Source organism: Pleurodeles waltl, chromosome 11 (genome assembly GCF_031143425.1).
Source record: "Pleurodeles waltl isolate 20211129_DDA chromosome 11, aPleWal1.hap1.20221129, whole genome shotgun sequence".
Classification (NCBI taxonomy): Eukaryota; Metazoa; Chordata; class Amphibia; order Caudata; family Salamandridae; genus Pleurodeles; species Pleurodeles waltl.
Window position 1 is genome coordinate 991,129,987 of NC_090450.1, and position 21,810 is coordinate 991,151,796.

Here is a 21,810-nt window from a genome sequence, read left to right on the forward strand (position 1 = left end):
CAGTCTGTGGTTGCGCCACATATGTGAAAGAAGGTGATAGTCACTCCCTTTTTTAAAGAAATCTTCAGCAGACCCTCTGGTTTTGAGTAATTACAGGCCCATATCGCTCCACCAATTCCCTGTTAAAATATTAGAGTGATATGTAGGTAAGAGGCTATCCCAAAACCTGAAATCCCATTCGCTCCTTAAGGATGAACAATCTGGTTTCTGTCCTGGACATGGCACTGAATCAGCTCCACTCGTTGCCATGGACGAGTTACGAATGCGGGTAGAGAGTGGCGAGTCGACAGTCTTGATCATGCTGGATATGTCGGCTGCCTTTGACACAGTCAACCACAGGATGTTTCTGGCCAGGTTAGCCTCAACTGGAGTACTGAAGTGGATGGATTCCTACCTGTTGGACTGATGTCAGGTTGACCCCCTGCCTCCATACTGCTCCGATTTCAAAAGCCTGCGACAAGGGGTTCAGAAGTGTTCACCACTTAGATCGATATTGTTTAACATCTATATGAGACCACTCATTAACCTCACAAAGGAACATGACATCAGGATGGTTAATTATGCGGATGACACCCAATTGATCCTATCTCTTACTAACAACCAGGAGGAGATAGTGGTGGCTTTTCGGAAAGGCATGTCAGATAATGTTAACTGAATGAATGCAAATTCACTTAAGTTAAATGGGGACAAACCTGAATTCTTATGCCGCTTGGCTAGCAGCATCCCCGTGACCCTTGCCCATAAGCTTTGGCTCCTCTCATCTGGAGAAGAGCTGCTGCCGTCGGACACAGCCTGCAACCTTGGGGTTGTGTTTGATGACAAACTGTCTCTGGAGAGCCATGTTACAGAAGTAGCAGGCGTGTGCTTTGCACTCCTTTGTGGTCTACGGAAGGTGCTACTGTTGCTGCCCACCCAATTTAAATCTCTTGTGGTGCCTAATGTAATTCTCAGCACACTAGACTACTGCAATGCCATGCTACTTGATGCTCCTGAATATTTAGTAAAGAGGCTGTACAGAATACAAGTGGCAGCAGCAAAACTGGTGCTGAACAGAACCAGTAGATCTTCAGCATCCAACGCCCTCAAGGAACTGCAGTGGCTTCCTCTGAAGCAGAGGATCTGCTTCAAAGCCATGTGCAATGCGTTTAAGGCACTAAAGGGAAATGGCCCTGTGCCTTTACAATGCAGACTAAAAGGATGTACTCCGTCTCGGGGGAGTCAATCTTCGCTCTAGCTCTGCAAACTTGGTTTGCATAAACACATTTTGGAAGTCAAGACAAGGAGGTCAGGCCTTCACAGTTAAAGAAGCCCAGCTGTGGAATGAGCTACCACCCCTACTTAGGTCCTCTACGGAAATGCTGAAATTTAGGAAGGCTTTGAAGACTTGGCTAATTCCTAAGTGATTAGACCCACTACGGTGTTTGTGCAAGTGCACATTATTTGCAGTAAAGTACCTATATGTTAGCTAAGTTCCGGAATACTGGTTTGGTGAAAGTCGCGCTCTATAAATGCAATAAATAAATAAATACATTTCCTCCCGAAAATCTATTGGATGAAAGAGCTCAACGGGCACTATCACAGAGCCCACCATCAAGAGCTCCCCTCCGACCGCTCATCATCAGTCTCTTCAACCACATGGACAGAGAAACCATCCTTAAAACAGCAAGGAAAGCAGGTGAGCTGTTGCTTGACTTCAGTAAACTCATGCCGCTCTATGACTACACACAACATCAAAGGCGTTCTGTTATCTAGGTCAAACAGAGGATGATGGCAATGCAAAAGGAGTATCCCCTAATGTTCACTTCCTAACTGGGGTCATCTTCCAAGAGAAATTATATTTTTCTCCATGCCCGAAGCTGCCTGATTTACTGAGGAGGAAAGAGCCCCTTGCCCAGTTAGGGCAGGGCCGCCCTGGAACCAATGGGGGATGCTGGTGTGGCCCGCCTTGAGGTCCCTTTGGCAGAGGAGACAGAACAGAAGACGACAAAGCCACGCAGCAAGCACTGTTGGAAGCAGCAGAGGTTGTGAAGATGGCAAGGAGCCCATGTCAAGTCTGGAGTGAGAAAGGAGCTCTTGTCTGTGGGCTTGCCCTGACAGAGCCTCCGCAGACCTATTGAACAGCACATCTGAATCTTGACTAGACGGTGTGAACCATTGCAGTCTGGACACATTAATTGATATGCAAGACCAGACCCCAAGCCCTGACCTTTTATGTTCCTATATGATTTAAGATTGTAGGTGAACTGTATATACCGGTGTAAAATTCGATATCCTCTAATGTATGTACCCACCAAAATTCCCTAGAGACAGCCAATATAGAGTTGTGGTAGGGGCTGTTGCAGCTTGGGTTGTTACGCATCAGTCATGGGTCGAAATCTTTCATGTCAGGAAAGTAAGACGGAGGAGAGTCGGGGGAGAGATAGGTTTGATTGTATACTGTTGTATGTTCCCAGTGGCCAGGTCACAATCACAGAACACATGCATCACGTGTGCCATCATGACATGGTCAATGTCTTCATCGCTTACGGTCCTCCTCACACACAAGCCTAAAGGTAGGACAATCGTAGGAGGAGACTAACACTGTTTTTGACCCTGCCCTAGATGTTCACAGCCCTCACACCTCATAAAGAGCCAATGCTCCTCAGAGATAGCTTGAGTCCCTGGGGCAGAGCAATACCTGGAGGAAGTGACGTCTAGAGGATAAACTATGCACTTATACTCACACTTACAGTCGCCTATCATACCACTCACCAATTAAACTGCAACCTGATAGTGGTTCCAAAGGCACAAGGGGTGGAATGGTGATTTAACATTTGGTGGCTGCAATATGAACAACTTACAGAGACGCTTAGGAAACAAACCGCCATATACTCTGAAATGAACACAGGCACATTAGAGCCGGAGGAAATCGTATGTGAAGCATTCAAAGTGGTTGTGCGCAGGTGGGTGAAGTCCCTTATCAGTGGGTAAGACACTGAGCGAGAAATTAATAGCATACAAGGCACCATTTTCGACCTGGCGTGACTCGTTGTGATATCCAACAACGTAGATGTGATCAGGAAGCTTGAGGCAGCAAGGATGACCTTAGGACAACAGCTGCTCAGCAAAGCCAAAAACCCTTAGAGATGCTATCAAAATCCTGAAAATCACGACCCTTCCAGGGGCTTTGTTACGGATACCAGCCTAAAGGCTGCTTCCTTTGCAAGTTACTATAACCAGTTATTTAAGCATCAGACATCACTGTGGCCAGAGGTGCATATCACCATAGTCAGAGACCTTTGTGATGCACTCACTGAACAACAACCACAGAACTGAACTTTTCACCCCAATTATGCTAGAAGAGATCCAAGGGGCTATTACTGATATGCCGCCAGGCAAAACACTAGGCCCAAATGGATTCCCTTTTCAAATCTATAAGACAATTTCCTCTCTGGTTACCTCTCGCCTGTTGGTGCTTTCTGAATTCGTCCTCAAACAGGTAATAGTAATTCCAAAGGATGACAAACCAGCATCCTAGAATTCAGACCACCCAGCCTCACTGATAAACAGTGAAACCAAAACCCTTGCCCTCAGACTTGTTAAAGTGATAAACACACTGGCCCATAAAGACGAAAACAGTGTTATGCTTAGCAGAAGCACCCGCCACTGCTTGCAAAGTCACCACACAGTGCTGGCACGATCAGGTGAGCTAATCAGGCCCCTCCTGGCGGTTTTTAAGAGAATTTGACATTGTGCACTGCACATTCATGCTTCAAATCCTTCAGAATTTGAACTCAAGCCCTACATTTTTTTTTTAATATACCCAAGTTCTATTCTAAGGCCTTTGGGAGTAAGTCACAGTGAACTGTGTGCTCTTGCACACCCTTTCCATTAGGACAAGGTACTCAAGTTGGTTGCACACGCCCTCAATTCCTCTACATCTTAGTAATTGAGCCACTTTTGGAATGGGATAGATGGGATGCCTAGGGTTTCCAATGATGCAACAGGTACGAAGACATTACTGTATGTTGATGATCTACTTTTACAAGTGCAGAACCAAGAGCATACAGTCCAAAGACTGATCAGCTTACTCCAAATATACGGAGATATGTTCAGCGGTTGGGTCAAATGGCCAACATACACTGACAGTCAGATAACTGGGCCACATCCAGAGCCCCCGAACACCAAGCAATTCCGTAATATACAAGATAAATTCAGATATCTGTGCTTACATTTCACCAGGGATCCAAAGTGACGCTGGGACCCAAAGGTTGCAACACCCCCCCAAGTACCCCCCCAATCACCATGCACCACCCAAAAATTTAGTTGGGTGCATGAGAAACACTCAAAGTGTTGCTAATGGATAGCTAAACGCTTTTTAAAGTAACTTGCTGAACTGCCATTGTTGGGAACACACTTGGGAGACTCTGTCCTATCGCTGAAGGAATGCATCTCCTAATGACCTTTAAGGATGAAACTGCAGCGTGCAGAAGATCTGACACTGTGTGTTCTTGGCAGTAGCGAACAGATCTAGCAAGGGCACACTCCACTGAGTGAAGATGTCCTGTGCCACTTCGGGACAGCCAGCCATCACCTCTTCAGCTTATCTGCTCTGGTTTTCAGAGAACCCTGCTAGATGCCTGGCTACCACAAAGATTGTCTGCTTCTCCAGCCACCTCCAGGGATGTAGAACATCCTAACACAGGATCCAGCACCCCCCCATCCCTCCCTTCTTGTTGCATTACCACATGGTGGTCATGTTCTCTTTTAACCTGTAAACGCCTCCCTTGAAGATCTAGGTACCACACTTTCCTAGCCCAATTTGGAGCCACTAAAATCATTTAGGACTGGTAGTAGTTCTTCTGAAATTTGGACATTAGAGGAAGAGGCAGGAAGGTGTACAGGAGTTCTGAGATCCAGAGCAACTGAAAGGCAACTCAGACAGAGAATTGCTTGGGGAACTCCAAAACGCTCATAAGTTTAGACACTGCGTTCTTGGTGATGGTGGTGGAAAAAAAAATCAAGTCAGGGCTCTCCCCACTGCTGTGCCACCTCAGAGCGTAGTTGCCATTCCTGACCTGCTAGGCAAGGCCCGCTGAGTTTATCCACCCTGGTGTTTAAGGATCCTGCCAGGAATTGTATGGCCAGGAACACACCCTGATGACTCAGCCAGTACCAAAGTAGTAGAATCTGTTCGCACAGGACCCATGACCCCACACCACCTTGCTTGATGCAGTACCACCTGCTGGTAGTACTGTCTAGAAGAACTTGCATTTGTTCACCATCAGTAGATGAGAGGAAACCTTTTGGTGCCAAGTAATTTGCCTGCTACGCCAACAGGTTGATGGGGAGGCGGGGTTCCGCTGGATCTCCATCTCTCCCAGGTAGCCTCCCCAATCCATCAACAATGAATCTGCCACAACAGTAAGTTCTGGGTGAGCTAGGGCAGGAGGTCCGCCACTGGTTCAATTGCAGTCCACCAACCAGACTGCAGATCTTCTGCGGTCTGCTCTTACTCCTGGATGGAATCTGAGAGGTTTCCTTGGTGCTGGGCACACAGACTTCAGATACCACTGCAGAGCCCGCATGTGCCACTTGGTGTGGTTCCCCTAACAGGATACAGGAGGCCAACAGTCCTTCAGAGAAGCTTCAGAGTGGCTTTCACTGAGACCCAGGCCACGGGTTGAAACATCAGAATCATAGGCCCTATATTTTCCAGGACTCATTAAAGTAAGCCTGAGACAGCACTGTGTCCAGAATGGCTCTAAGAAGGCATGACTTTGGAATGCTGATAGTAAATCCCACGGATGTCTACAGGTCGCCTCAAGGTGGCTCTCGACTGTTTGAGGCAAGCCCGCCTTCAGCAACCAGTCATCGAGTTACATTAAGACTGGGATTCCCAATCTCCTCAGATGAGCAGCAACCACCATTGTTACTTTCACGAAGACCCGAGGGGCATTGGTGATGCCATGTCTGGAGGAGTGGACAGGAACTGCACTGAATGATATGAAGCACCTGTCTGCCTGATTTGATGTTTTGCCTCCTGCTGAGGTTAAAACGTATCCTTCCTCAAACTGGGCGACAGTGCGCCACTGAGGGTAAACTTAAGAGGCTTTGATGCAGTGCTAGGGGGGGTAGGAGATTGGGTAGTTTATTGCCCACTGGGGCCTGGTTGCTGTTGGCCAGATCCCGACCTAACCCTTGAAAGGACTGGGAAGTCTGTTGCTGCAGAGGCAATATTTACCACAGCCTCTGCTGCATCCTTTTTCTGAAGCCTGGAAAGGAGCGATATTGTTGGGGAGAAACTGTCATATGGGAGGGAGGGTGGGGGGTGAAAGGGTGCAAGGCCAAGAAAGTGTGCTTTTGCTTTCTTTGAAAAGCTCTAATGCCTAGCCTTCCTCATCTCCAAAGAGATGGGTGCCATCGAATACAATGTCCATGAGGGGCTGCTGGACATCACTGGTGAAGCCCATTACTCAGGCAAGATGCTAAACACCACGCTGGTACCAACTGCCCTACCCAGACAGTGGGTACTGCCCAGGCCTGATCTAATGAGTTTGTCCATGTATTGACCATCCTGTATTATTTGTTGGAGGTTGTCACTAAGGTCGACAGGGACTGCGGGCAAGATATCACTCACCATGCTCCACACCAGGTGCAAGTAATGCCCAGGAGTTAACTCGAAATGACAGATCTAAGGGCAAGACTGACATAGGAGCATATCCGTTTAGTGAATGCCTCCATGTGTTTGAACTGTGTCTGACGGGGATTTGTAGGCTGGTGGAAGCCTGAACCACTAGGGTCTCTACTGTTGAGTGGTGCAGGAGGAAAAGTGAGTTCCCCAAAGCTGACCTGTAGCACTGGGCTATTTGTCTATTGGCAGGAGAGAAAGATCCTGCCTTTGAGGAAGTGCCCAAACGGGTGTCCATGAGTGCCGAAAAAGGCAGCCATGGCTGCAGACCTTCAGTCAACCCCTTTGTTTTAACCTCCACTGAAGGAAGCTGAAGGTTGGAACTTCTGCTGCCTTCCTAATGACTGTGGCGGAAGGCAGATTCCTCTGTAGAATGGCAAATAGGAGAATTTAGCCCAGTGTATGGGGAGATGTCAAAACCACAGGGATTCTGGTAGTCCAGAAAAAGATTCTTGTTGCTGTATATTTGTGATTCTTCATCACCATCATCATGTGGCTCCAGGGTCTGTGAATCTCATGCAACAGAGGAAGCATATCACAATAGGAATGTGGCTGCGAGCGAGGGAGAGTTGGGTGCTACTTTCCTAGAGGTTGTGCTGGATTTGCTACTGATTCAGAATGAACTATTGGTTCACCATCCCCCATCGGCAACGTTGCTGCCGATGTTGATGTGTGGGGAACCGGCATAGTATTTGGTGCTGGGGAAGAAGTCACAGCAGGCGTCAGCCCCGGAGCGCACGCCAGAGCAGGGTCAGTGAGAGGCACAGTTGGAGACAGAATCGCCGGCAGTAATCCTACTGGAGGCCTGCTTGGATCCATGGGGCCTGAAGGCACGTAAGAGGGATTCAGAAGGGTATGAAAAAATTCACAACATAGCTACTTTGAAGGACTGAATTTGTTGTATTGTCACCCATGGCCCCAGGCACTCGAGCTAGACTGGGAGTAATACTGATATCAGTTCAGTGGTACGCAACAGAGATTTGGAGGTACCCTGATGTCCATCCGTGGTCTCCTGACAAGAGTGGCAGGAAGGACAGGGGCACTGTTGGACTTGTGTTTTTTCTTCTTTATCTTACACAAAGAGTGGGCTCTCTGAGTGGTTTTGGGAGCAAGAACACATCAATCATGTTCAGTGACATGGAGTCTGGCCTCACAGTCTTGAATGGCCTAAGGCTAAATTCAAGCAGATCTCTTGCACAACATTGAATCAAGTGAGGACCTAAGACACCAAAGACAGACCTCATGCGGGTCTGTCACTGACATTTGTTTGTGGCAATCTTTACAGGGTTTAAATCTTGCCATTTTAGAGGGGGCTATGTACCTTGCACACCGGAAATATTTTAAAGAGAATGTTCTGTCAGCAACAGAAATTGAGAGAGTAAGCTCTGGAGGCAGAGAAAGAAAGGAACAGATGCTGACTCACACAGTGGCAGCTATACGGTGGCCACAATGTCATTTCTGGGGCGGGATGTACTCGATGTGTAGCCACACATTGCCACCTACCAGCGTGCAAGGGACTGATGAGGAAAATCTCCGATCCACTCTGGTACCTGGGGGTATTCACAAGGTGAGGGATCTGCGGTTAGAAGTATCCACCAGAAGGGTCTTGCATGTGCTCGGGGACACGTGGATGATACTGCCTAATCATTTCCCACGGGTGTGTTAGTAGCATGAAAAAAGATAATCCTGATTAGGAGATCTGAGAGTAAGGCTGCCCAAATCAATGATCTTTTGTCCAAGTGCAGCACATTATAAGAATTCAGATGGAATAACAAACATGAATGCGTTTGACTGAGATCTGCCACGTTAGGGCGTGTTTCTTTGGTAAACTGAGTATGCTGCGGTTCTATGCCAAGCACCGCATACTGCGGCCATGGTTCTTAGAGACCAATATATTTTATCTATATTTTGAAAAGCAACTACAGGGGAACAAAAAAATGCTGATAAGATGACAAAACACCAAAGGTGAAAACTGGCTAACTAATAATCCTGTCAATATTAAAAATGTTACTTATGCAGTCACCTGCCTGGGAATATATCAACAGTTGGAGAATGTCTGAGATGAAATAACCATCAGAAGCCGTGATACCAATTAATTTGGAAAAAGCATCAGCTGGTCATGGTACGAATAAGAAACGACAGAGCAGGACAACGGAAAGGGAGCATCTAAAAGAACAAATCACAATATTGGCTCACGAAGATGAAAATTGCAGAACATTATTTAAAGAACAGAAATATAGTGGCCAGATGGGCATACCTGGATCTGGGTCTGGACTTGCTGGGACCCAGGTGGTTTTTGAGTCTGAGCCATTGACGTTGTGAGAAACTGTGTTTTGATGCCTGGCTGGGCAGTGTAGGTCATCTTCTGCTGCTGTGCCTGGGCCTGTTGCGCTGTGATCTGGAGGGAAAAGTAAGACTGAGCATTACCAGCCCAGGTGAGAAACTTATAGGATGACACAGCAAGGAGGCGAGCAATCAAGTGAAACACAAAGTTAGGCTTCTCCAAAGGCATGCAGTGTCCTTGGGGCGCAGAATGACCACCCCTAATGGCAACTCAGGGAGGAACAGGAGAGACTGCTAATGGCCCAGTTAGTGGTATCCCTTGTCACAGAGAAAAACTGCTTCAGGCACACATTTCAAGTTTATACACGGCCACCCATTTCCATGCGTGCAAACCCACCATAGTGGTGGAGTACAAATGAACTATGGATATTCTGAAAATAGATAATACACATGCAACAGGCAGACAAATGATGACATGAAAATGCCGGGCACTTTATACATACAAACATGCATAAGGGTGAATATTTCGAAAAAAGAAGCCATTAAAATCTTGTCAGTTCACACCTATTTAGCAAGGCAAGTGCTTCTTCAAATGATAAAACAGGAATTAACTTTCTATATCCACAAGTTGGCACAAATTCTCAAACACGTAATGCACACAACTCATAATCTACTTCGGATTTCTATTTTTGGATACTTCATCAAAAAGGTTAGCATTAGAGCTCCGAAGGTCTTCATCAAAATGGTTAGAATAAGAGTGCCAAAGGTACACACTGAACAGTATAGCTGATTCCCACCACTCAAAGAATGGTCAAAATACCAATCAAAATCACATAAATAAAATGAATGGTGCCCAATCAATTACTAAAACACAGCCCGTGGATTCCGAAGTTACTTGAAATAGTCAGATTAAAGACCAATTTCTCTTATAGGTGGCACACAGGGAGTACTGCTTTTGCTTTGGTCTATATTAACGCAGAACATGCATTTTTGTGCAGCCCATCACTGAGAGCAGAATCCCTCAAATAAACACTTTCCACATGCTGTAACCCTTCCCAGGCCTTGGTCACTACCTTCTGCTGCACGGTAGGCTGGCCTGCAGCCCCCTGTGATTGCAGGGCTTTCTGTTGCTGCTGCTGAGCCGCGTGATGCTGCTTCAGTTTCAGAAGAGGCTGGACGTGCAAAGGCTGCCCTCCTGCGAAAAAATGGAAATCACAATCCTTTATTAGTCTCTTGAATGTGCACAAATCACAGCATAAGACTTCAGTAGCAATGGCTATGAATAACAATAATATTGGCACATCATTTTTTAGTATGGAAATTGTCTTTGGAGACACAGGATTGTTACAGGATGCCACGCCTTCAAGCAATGTTAGATAACCACATTACAATATTCCAAACAGCAACACCCCTTCATTCCCCCCCCCATCCCAGGTACCATTTCACTGCCTGGTTGAAACCACTCTTTGACGTTTTGCCAGAGCGGAGAATGACAAGATTCCCTTTATTGTGAATCTGCAATTCTAAGTATATAGGACCTTTAGTTTATTAATGTACAGCACCAACTAGTAACGAGTGCAGAAACTACAGCTGTTCAATCAAGGCACTGCACACTGGTACCACCTCTTGGATGTAAATCCAGTCCATATTATCCTGCACCAGACCGTTCCCAAACCAGATCCATCATGAAAAAAAAAAAAAATAGAAAAACAAAAGGGGCAATCAGTGTTCTGTTATTGTGGCTGCTAGCTGAAGTCTTGGCGCTATGTTTTGAGAACAGGAGATATCCTAAGAATAAAGCTACCTACAGTCCACCTCCAAGTCCTGGCTGCCTCCTACTAGCAACGTCTGAGTAGATCCACACCAAAGATAAAAGGAATGCAGAAGGAGAAGGCACAACTGTGCAGCACAGGACTAGGAAACAAGACCAGTAGGTTCATTGCTGTGGTGTAAGGAAATGCCTCTTTGTATGGTCTGGACTGACGCTGCTGTTTTTTCACCTCGGAGTGCAGCGGGACCTGCTAACCAGACCTTACTGCTAGCGCCCGGACCTTAAAACGTGTTTATTGAATTGCCTTATACCCAACTGGAATGAGCTAACCTACTTAATACCTCACTAGTATATTTACCCAGGCCATGTAGGTTAAGGTGGTCACCCCAGGTATGGCAGCACTGCTTACGCCATGCTGGATGAAACACAGGTAAAACAGAGTCTCCCAGTCTGCCATTGCAGCCTGGAAGATCAGTTTCAAACTGCTAGCCCATCTTTGCCATTTAAAGCCATGGGGAGGCCAAGCCTTTCCCTGCAATATGTACAAGGCACCCCCAGTGCAGGGTGCAGCATATTTCAAGGGCAGAACATGTATTTGATATGTTCAGATAGGAAATACACCAAACTGTTGTTTTTACTGTAGAGAGACTTGGTTGCCCCATTGGTGAGTGCGGGATTACACACTGACCCCTCACCTAAGCTAGTTCCTAAATGGTGCGACCACAGTTGATTCTCCAAGGTATTAAATAACTTGTTACATTAAGCCTGACTGGATTCTCCCGTCAAAATTAACATAGCATGTTGTGGTGTGCAACTTGTAGTATGCTGACTCCTTATATAGTGGATCAAAAGGGGGTGCACTGCGCGAAGAGTCCAGGCACACCACAGAGGAATTACTGCGGCACAAATGACACCCCAAGTGCTCTCTTTTGTGGTAGTGTGGGCAAGCAGGTAGGCATATCAGAGGGTAGTGCTAAGCCTGCATTACACACGCAGGCAGTAAAGCAAGACACACACTCAATAAACAAATCGGACACCAATATATAAAAATAACATATATGTTTATAAACATTTTGATACCAAGATCATCGGAACTGGGGGAGTACTTTTCAAGTTATGAATTTTTACAGTTTTTAAAAGCTGACTGCAATTTTGGAGCGGTAATGTTATCCTACGGGAAAAAAACACATACTGCATACAGGTACTTAGCAGCAACTTACAGGACCCATCTTCTGGAGTTAAGTAAGGATGGGGCAAGGTCCAAGGCAGCACCAACAGGTCCGGGTGCAGAGGTGCTTTTGAGCCTCAGGTGCTCTAATGATATCCTATGGGAAAAGAACAGACATTGCATACAGGTCCTTAGCAGCGGCTTACGGAACTGTTCTGCTGGACTTGTGGTGAGTAGGGGGCAAGGTCCAAGGCCACACCAACAGTTCACCTCGGGGGGGGGCTCTGGGGCATCCGGGTGCAGAGGTGTGCTACGCAACAGGTGTCCCATTCACTTCTATAGAGATCGGTCCGGTTGGAAAGAGACTGCAAGCAGGGACTGGGCAGTCAGTCCGAGTGAACCCACATGGGGTGTGACCCTTGAGATGCTCTGGCACGTGGGGACATGGTCAGTCCACTTCTCCTCAGGCTGTGGGGCTCCTGTGCAGCAGTGGCTTTTGGCATCAGGTGCATTGCAGAGGATACTCGCGGTTGGAGAGGGCATGCAGAAAGAGGCTGCAAGCACCCCCAGGAAGTCCACAGTGGCCAAACTCAAGGTGGGCTTCGTCTCTGGAGGGCCTAGGAACCACGTTGACACTGTTGGCCTACCTCAGCTCAGGCTAGGCAGCTCAGGTGCAGTGGTGATGTCCGTGTTGGGTTTTTGGCAGCCCCGGTCCTCACATTTCTTTCTTGGGTTGCCTGCAGATGCAGGAAAGCAGCTCCTCTGCTCCAAGGGAGTTTTTCTTGCCAGCTTGCGGAACACTGGCAGCTCTCCCGGTTTCTTGGAGGATGCAGCAGCAGGACAGGTCAGTTGCTCCTCAAGGGTTGGGTGCAGCAGGTAGGCTTGGTGCCAAGTCAATCGAGATTCTTGGGTCAGAAGGTTTCTTTGTCCACACCTTTTGTGCCCAGCAAAGATCTATCTTCCTGGTCGTAATCCACCTCAGAGCAGAGCCAGTTCTGCATACCAAAGGTGGTGGGCTTCTTTGAAGCCTCCTAGCTTGAAATGCAGATTTGTGGGTCATCCTGTTGGAAGTGGTGTGCTAACACCCTTGCAAGACCAGGCTTTGTTTCTGAACTCCTGAGAGCAAAGGATTTAACTCTTGGTGGGGAAGGGGGTCTGAATCACATCTGTTGGTGGCAGACCGGGTAGAACTAGTCAGTGAGCCCACCTCTAAGGTGCCCTCTGGGTGCATGCATTAATAAATCCATCACTTGAATCAGTGAGGGTTTATTAATACAAGATATTTGATACCAAACATCCACTGTTTCAGTGAAGCCATCATGTGGCTGGGGAACTCGTACTGACCAGTGTAAAGCACATGCATTTAAAATGGCTTCCCTGTAGACTTACTATGTCTGAGAATCGACAAAGACTTCGACAAAGACTTCAACAAAGACATAGCAGGGCCATGTCTGCTCTTGCAGATCTGTCCACACATGTAATATAATGCACCCTGCCTTAGTGCTGTAAGGCTTGCTGCAGGAGTGACTTACAAATATTACATGCAGTGTTTTAAGGGACATGGCACACAGGCTGTCTACCATGTTGTGTTTTCAATTTTGGGAGCACCTTGTCATGCGATGGCAGGCCGCATGAGGTTGATGCTGGGTCCCTTAGAGTGGCACAAGTTGTGCTGCAGCTCTTAGGGACCCTCTATAGTCCCTAGGTACAATTTACTAGGGACCTACAAAGGAGCTATAGGGGCCTGGCCACTTGGGGAGTAAGTGACCAAATGCCCTGTTTGGGGAACACTGGCACTGGGGGCCTGGTTGGCAGGAACCCAGTGCACTTCAATCAAATTTGCATCAAAAACCAGACAAAAAGTCGGGGAGCTTTTCAAATCAGAACCCAGCTTCCTATTCCACTTTGTTGGCTTTAGTCTGCTTTTCATATAAGGGCTGCACAAGAAGCCTGTCCCTGAGACAGCTTTCTTCCCTCCTAGGTGGACGTGCTAACGACTCCCAGGAAAGAAGACAATAGAAACCTACACTGGAGAGAGGTGTTACCTCCTTCCTGCAGGGAAACACACAAGTGTTAGCCCAAAAGGCGAGCTTCAAAGGAGAATCCGCCTTTGAAGTGCAAATTAGGAAGCACTTGGGAGAGGGGCTACTCTATTGTTTAGATACACATGCCGGCACTAGGGATAGGGAAGGGCAAACCAGTTGCCAAAACGGTTTTCCAGGGGTGTGTAGCCCGCTTGGTAGCCACACCTCTGAAATGGGTTAGGGAGCTCTGGACACCAAGAGAGGGGTTCTGCCATGTTGGAAGTGAGCAGAATAGTGCATCGCTCCAGGAACTAGCCATCAGGAGGGAGGGAACCTGGTAGCCCAGTGTAAGGAAATGCCTCGTTGGCATGGTTACCCCCCTGACTTTTTGCCTTTGCTGATGCCAAGTTATGATTTTAAAGTGTGCTGAGGCCTGCTAACCAGGCCCCAGCACACTGTTCTTTCCCTAACCTGTACCTTTGTCTCCACAATTGGCATACCCTGGCATCCAGGTAAGTCCCTTGTAACTGGTACCCCTGGTACCAAGGGCCCTGATGCCAGGGAAGGTCTCTAAGGGCTGCAGCATATCTTATGCCACCCTGGGGACCCCTCACTCAGCACAGACACACTGCCTGCCAGCTTGTGTGTGCTGGTGGGGAGAAAATGACTAAGTCGACATGGCACTCCCCTCAGGTTGCCATGCCAACCTCACACTGCCTATGGCATAGATAAGTCACCCCTCTAGCAGGCCTTACAGCCCTAAGGCAGGGTGCACTATACCATAGGTGAGGGCATAGGTGCATGAGCACTATGCCCCTACAGTGTCTAAGCAAAACCTTAGACATTGTAAGTGCAGGGTAGCCATAAGAGTATATGGTCTGGGAGTCTGTCAAACATGAACTCCACAGCACCATAATGGCTACACTGAAAACTGGGAAGTTTGGTATCAAACTTCTCAGCACAATAAATGCACTCTGATGCCAGTGTACATTTTATTGTGAAATACACCCCAGAGGGCATCTTAGAGATGCCCCCTGAAAACATACCCGACTTCCAGTGTGGGCTGACTAGTTTTGCCAGCCTGCCACACACCAGACATGTTGCTGGCCACATGGGGAGAGTGCCTTTGTCACTCTGTGGCTAGTAACAAAGCCTGTACTGGGTAGAGGTGCTTCTCACCTCCCCCTGCAGGAACTGTAACACCTGGCGGTGAGCCTCAAAGGCTCACCCCCTTTGTTACAGCGCCACAGGGCATCCCAGCTAGTGGAGATGCCAGCCCCCTCCGGCCTCGGCCCCACTTTTGGCAGCAAGGCCGGAGGAGATAATGAGAAAAACAAGGAGGAGTCACTGGCCAGTCAGGACAACCCCTAAGGTGTCCTGAGTTGAGGTGACTCTGACTTTTAGAAATCCTCCATCTTGCAGATGGAGGATTCCCCCAATAGGATTAGGGATGTGCCCCCCCCCTCCCCTCAGGGAGGAGACACAAAGAGGGTGTAGCCACCCTCAGGGCTAGTAGCCATTGTCTACTAACCCCCCAGACCTAAACACACCCCTAAATTGAGTATTTAGGGGCCCCCAGAACCTAGGAAAACAGATTCCTGCAACCTGAAGACGAAGAAGGACTGCTGACCTGAAGCCCTGCAGAGAAGACGGAGACACCAACTGCTTTGGCCCCAGCCCTACCGGCCTGTCTCCCCACTTCGAGAAAAACTGCAACAGCGACGTGTCCCCCAGGGTCCGGCGACCTCTGAAGCCTCAGAGGACTACCCTGCATCTAAAAGGACCAAGAAACTCCCGAGGACAGTGGCCCTGTTCCACAAAGACTGAAACTTGCAACAAAGAAACAACTTTTAAAGGACTACACGTTTCCCGCCGGAAGCGTGAGACTCTCCACTCTGCACCCGACGCCCCCGGCTCGACCTGTGGAGAACCAACACTACAGGGAGGACTCCCCGGCGACTGCAACCCTGTGAGTAGCCAGAGTTGATCCCCCTGACCCCCCCCCCCTGCGATGCCTGCAGAGGGAATCCAGAGGCTCCCCCTGACCGCGACTGCCTGCTTCAAAGAACCCGACGCCTGGGAAACACACTGCACCCGCAGCCCCCAGGACCTGAAGGATTCGACCTCCAGTGCAGGAGCGACCCCCAGGTGGCCCTCTCCCTTGCCCAGGTGGTGGCTACCCCAAGGAGCCCCCCCCTTGCCTGCATCGCTGAAGAGACCCCTGGGTCTCCCATTGAAACCTATTGCAAACCCGACACCTGTTTGCACTCTGCACCCGGCCGCCCCTGTGTCGCTGAGGGTGTACTTTTTTGTGCTGACTTGTGTCCCCCCCAGTGTCCTACAAAACCCCCCTGGTCTGCCCTCCGAAGTCGTGGGTACCTACCTGCTGGCAGACTGGAACCGGGGCACCCCCTTCTCCATTGAAGCCTATGTGTTTTGGGCACCACTTTGACCTCTGCACCTGACCGGCCTGGAGCTGCTGGTGTGGTAACTTTGGGGTTGCCCTGAACCCCCAACGGTGGGCTACTTTGGACCCAACTTTGAACCCTGTAGGTGGTTTACTTACCTGCAAAACTAACAAATACGTATCTCCCCCAGGAACTGTTGAAATTTGCACTGTCTAGTTTTAAAATAGCTATTTTGCTGATTCAAAGTTCCTATGATACCTGAGTGAAGTACCTTTCATTTAAAGTATTGATTGTAAATCTTGAACCTGTGGTTCTTAAAATAAACTAAGAAAATATATTTTTCTATATAAAAACCTATTGGCCTGGAATTGTCTTTGAGTGTGTGTTCCTCATTTATTGCCTATTGTGTGTACAACAAATGCTTAACACTACCCTCTGATACGCCTACTGCTCGACCACACTACCACAAAATAGAGCATTAGAATTATCTCTTTTTGCCACTATCTTACCTCTAAGGGGAACCCTTGGACTCAGTGCATGCTATTTCTTACTTTGAAATAGTACATACAGAGCCAACTTCCTACACCCAGTTACATCTAGAGTTAGTGGAAAGTGTGTTCCACCAACTGGGAGAACGCGGGCTCAATCTTTTTGCCACTTGCAGGTACACGCAATGTCAACATTTTTGCTTGTTGGAGATCCAGAGAAGGCTGTCTTTCTGAGACTATTCTACCTAGGGTGTAGCTCAGGTCTCCTACATGTATTTCCACCCTGCCACTTCTGGTTCAAGTTCTGAAAATATCAGGAAAGATTGGGCCAAGTCATTGCAGTGGCTCTGGATTAAGCCAGAAGAGTGTGGTATCCAGAAATCCTGGGCATGAGCATTTGTCCTCTGACCGAGCTGCCTCTTCGGGAGGATCTTGTGTTGCAGGAGAGCAGGATCTTACTCCATAAGTGGAGGTTGAAGGGCGTCAAGTTTTCCTATTTGATCTAACCCTGACCCCTTCCAGGTTGTTGATGGTATCTTGGCAGGTAGGTGCCCTTTCATAAAGTCAGTGTGCGCTGGGTACTGGAACAAGCTTGTTTGTTTTATCTCAGGCCCATCAAAGACTTGCCCTGTGTACCGTCATAGGCTATTTGTCAGTTCTTTCAGATTTTTCACAGTTGCCAACACAGCCTTCTTTATTTAAATCACCTGTGGTGAGGAGGTTTCTTAAAGGTTTACAACAATAGCTTCCACCTAAGCCCTTTGTGATGTGCAAGGAAATGCCTCTTTTTGTGTGCCCCCCTTCACCTCCCCAAGTGTTTTGACTGATGTTGTGGGTTTTTCAACTCTGAGGCCTAAAGCCTGCTAAACAAATCTCAGTGCCCTGACCCTAAAGTGCATGTCGAAATGCCAACCTGTAAGTCCCTAATATATTGTACCCTGATACATGTAAATTAGAGAGTACTCCAGGGCTTGGAGTACCAGTTGTACCAGCCGGAGGTCCCAAGAGTAAAACAAGTCCCCCAGTCTGCCACTGCAGAGTGATAGGGCAATGGCAAAGCTACTACTACCCCTGTACATCTGTGTAAGTTGCCTCTGTAGCAGGCCTACAGAGTCTCGAGGCAGGTTGCAACATATGATGTGGCCTGACACTAAACAAGCAAAATCCCAGTTTTTACTGTACATAAGACATTGTCGCTCAATTGGCAAGTGAAGGATTACACACTGATCCCTCAGCTGTGCTAACTCCTGAACAGTGCGACTAAAGTAAGTACGCCTAGATATAAAAAAAAAACTCATTACATTAAGTCCAACTTGTATCGCAAGTCAAAATTAATATAACTTGTTGCAGTGTTGCCTTTAAAACTCCTGTGCCTTTCCGAGCACACATGGAGCATGTTCCATGAGACATCTTTCTGCCCTCCTGGAGAGATGTTGAATATCAGGAAGGAAAAGGTAAACAATGAGGAATTGCAGCCCAGGGATGTGTTACCTCCATCCTGCAGTAAGCCACTTAGGTGTTAATCCCAAAAGGCAGCCTTCAAAGGGGAAGCTTCCTTTGAAGGGCAGATGTGTCACACTAGGGAGAAGCTCTGCCCCATTTTTTAGACAGAAGGGCAGGCACAGGGAGCCAAGAAGGGAAACAAGTTGTTAAACTTGTTTTTCCCAGGGGTGTGTAGCCCCGAGGTAGCCACAGCCCAGGGGTGGGCTAGGGAGGTCTGAACAGTGAGAGACTGAGTTTTGCCATCCATCTTTGGAGTGGGCAGAATGGTGCATCCTGGGATAGCAAGATGCCACAGGGAGTGGCCACCACATCCTGCCCTGATGGCATTCTTCAAGCATAAGACGGGCACCTCTAGCACCCAGACCTTAGATCTCGACTGACTTGGAAGAAGGACGGCCCTGCTGTCAATGATTTATTTCAACATCCCTCTAAATTAAGTGTTTCTGATTGACCAGAACGTCGTAATTTTACTTCCTGCTCTCTGCTTTGCCGTCCATGCCATAGCGTGGAGCCTGGACCAAGTACAGCTTCCGCTCAATGGTTACTAGTCTGTTGTACTGAGGGACCAGCAAAGAGAGGCCGCACCGTCCAAGACTTCACCGGCTGCACCTAGTGGCTAGCGAAGAGGGGGTCTGTGCCTGCCCTGCTCAAGGGGAAGCTCCAGAGCAGAGTCAAGCCAAGTGAAGAAAATTAGTTACTTACCTGTAACTGTAGTTCTCCAGTATTGGAATCTTTCATAGATTTACATGCTTGAATCATTCCCCGTCGTCGAGATGGGACTCCCATCTCGACGACAGGGAATGATTCAAGCATGTGAATCTATGAAAGTTCCAATACTGGAGCAAGAAAATTAGTTACTTACCTGCAACTGTAGTTCTCCAGTATTGGAATCACATGCATTCCAGTTGAATATTCTGGCCGTTTAAAACAGGAAATGTTTTTTTTGGTTTGTTAATAACTTTGCCGCAGTTTGATGAATCTTCATGAAACTTTCCCAAAAAATTGGCTTTTTTGCTCAGCTCTTTCCTGGGTGATCCTTCAAGTGGGGGCCGAGAAAAAGAGGGTGGTTCCATTTCCATAGGGCTGTTTGGAACGTGCAACAGTTAAAATGGCGGAGTAGAATTGCACCAAATTTGAGAGGAAGCTGGATCTCTGTCCAGAAAGAGTACTTTTGTGATTTGGTGTAAATCCGTTCAATGGTTTACCAAATAAAGGTTAAAAAATATTTGTAGATCTGGATGGCTGGGTTCGCAAAAGTCTTGCAAGAGCTCTGCGGTCGTGTGAATTTAAAAAAAGAGCCATTTGATTAGTCGAGAGGGCCTAACATCCTCCCCCCCGCACAGTGTCATCCGTCTTGCTCCCACAAGAGCGAGAGGCTCTTGCAAATCCCGCCGGATAATTGTTTATTTTGGCAGTTAGGTCTTTGGGGACTCTTGTGGGAGAGCCAGTTTAAAAGTAGAGCGCTCTGACTGGCCTAGGGATCTTTTTTTCCCTTGGGCTATCTTGCTCCCACGGAGTCAGACTCCCGCAAGAACAAGTGCTCTGACTGGCTGCCAGCAACATGAGAAAAAGTTTGCTGGCAGCCATTACAGGACTATGCGACTTAGTCCCCTGACCTGAAGGAACAAAACATAAATAAAAATATAAGGAGGCAGGGTAGGGATACCCTAATCTTCTAGGCCCTCTGAGAATGATTAAAGGATGGGGCCTGCATGGCTTCCCTCCCTGTGATAATGGTCCCAGCCCCTGAAGCTGGCTCACAGGCTATGACCTGCGGAGCCCACCCCCAGGACGTAGCACTTTCCCTGTCAACAGCAGCGCAGGCAGGGAAACCTATGTTTGCTCTCACTTGTCGGTCAAATTTTTAAATCTTTTGCCAAATGGGAGCAAGCACAAAGTCTGCTCCCTAGAGGCGGAAGCTTAAAAAATGCTCCCACCCGCTGGGAGAGGACTTTAGAGCTGTCTCCCTGCTCGCAGTGCGGGTGGGAGCAATGCCGGCTCCTGCTGTATGTGGGTAGCTGGCTGGAACTGCGGGGGCCTTGGGGTTCCCCCCTCAGACCCACAGCCTATGGTGGGTCTTTATGCTTGAGGGCCTTAGGGAAAGGAGTCCTGGAGCTGAAATCGGCCTAGGGAGGAGGACCACATGCCACCCCTCACAAAATGTCACCTGGGATTGGGTTCCAGGTCTGAAATATGCCCAGGGACGGGGACTGCGTACCCCCCTGCAAATATCGCTCTGAATAGGGTCCCTGGGGCTGAAATCAACCCGGAGAGGGGAGGCCGTATGTCCTCCTTCCTTTAATGAAATGCAAGACCATGGGAGATGGAATTCCTAGAGCCTAAAGAGGCTTGGGGAAGGGTGCGGGGGCATGTGGCCGTTTCCCCTTTATTTTTAGGGATGGCCTTAGGGTCCCCAGGTTCTCACAAGGCTCAGGGAGTGGGCCAGATGGCTTCCTTCCCTTTAATAAAATAAAAAAATAAAAAAAATAAAAACAATGGACTTGGGGAAAAGGGGTCACCAGGACCAGGCCCTATGGCCAACTCCCCACTGCGCACGGCCAAATTCCCTGCGCAACGTGGGGTTGGCTGTATAGAGGGAGCGTTGGCTGCAGCGCCTGATGGGGGTTGCATTTACGTATGGTAATTAAGTCTAACTTTACATTTAAAAAAAACAGAGAAATTCACTGAAAACAACAAAGGTTAAAGTCACGTTATAGTTAAGTGTGATAAAAAGATGTCTTTATTTATAAATAAAACCTTAGAAATTCACTGACAAAAAAAAAAAACAAGGGTCAAAGTAACGTCAGTTAATTGCACTTGTCAGTGACAACATTAACGTTCTGAACTAAACAAAAAAGACACACAGAAATTCACCAGGTACAGTTAGCAGTGCTAACTATAACTTATGTCCTGTTCATGCACTGCTTATGACCTCACATAAGACATCACTCATAACATGTTCTATGACATAATTTATGACATCACTGATGACATCATCCAAGCTTCTTCTGTACACATTGTTCTAGAAATAGGTATACCATTAGAGCTATGAAAGTAATTGAAAAATAGCTCAGAAGAATGTGAATCATCTTTACTGCTATTATACATACAACCATCATAGGTAAAGCAAGCTTGTGTGATGTGAAAGATTGACCCTGTACCATGCACTTCATGGGTAGCCAAGTTCATGTTGACTATTAACCACAGATGAAAGGGTAACCTATCCTGGACGCATTGTTCAATCTGCATGCAACTGTTTAGGAAAAAACAATTTCCTCCAGATACTCAAGCCCTGTTACATAACTAATGCCCTACTATGGACAGTCTTCACCTGCATCGGGCCCCTGACAGTCACTGAATTGACACTGAACAATAAAATGGATACTAGTAGAAATGTGTGTACTGTTAACACTGTTCAATGTATGGAGAGAGTTTCCTCTGCACCACACTGTTTGCAGACAGTGAAACTCGTGTAATATGCCATAGAATATTAAA

At 47.6% G+C, this 21,810-nt stretch overlaps 1 protein-coding gene across 8 annotated transcripts in view; it reads right to left on the bottom strand.

Moving 5' to 3' along the window:
• Window positions 1–21,810, bottom strand: part of EP400 (E1A binding protein p400) — a 601,391-nt gene that overhangs the window by 23,348 nt on the left and 556,233 nt on the right. For 6 of the 8 annotated variants that reach the window (XM_069215336.1, XM_069215331.1, XM_069215335.1 and 3 more), the window contains 2 exons: window positions 10,027–10,148; window positions 8,928–9,086 (listed from right to left, as the gene is read on the bottom strand). In XM_069215336.1, the coding sequence (XP_069071437.1) occupies window positions 8,928–9,086; window positions 10,027–10,148 (281 nt within the window). The remainder of the gene's footprint in view (window positions 1–8,927; window positions 9,087–10,026; window positions 10,149–21,810) is intronic. The other 2 variants (XM_069215337.1, XM_069215333.1) reach the window with 1 other exon arrangement.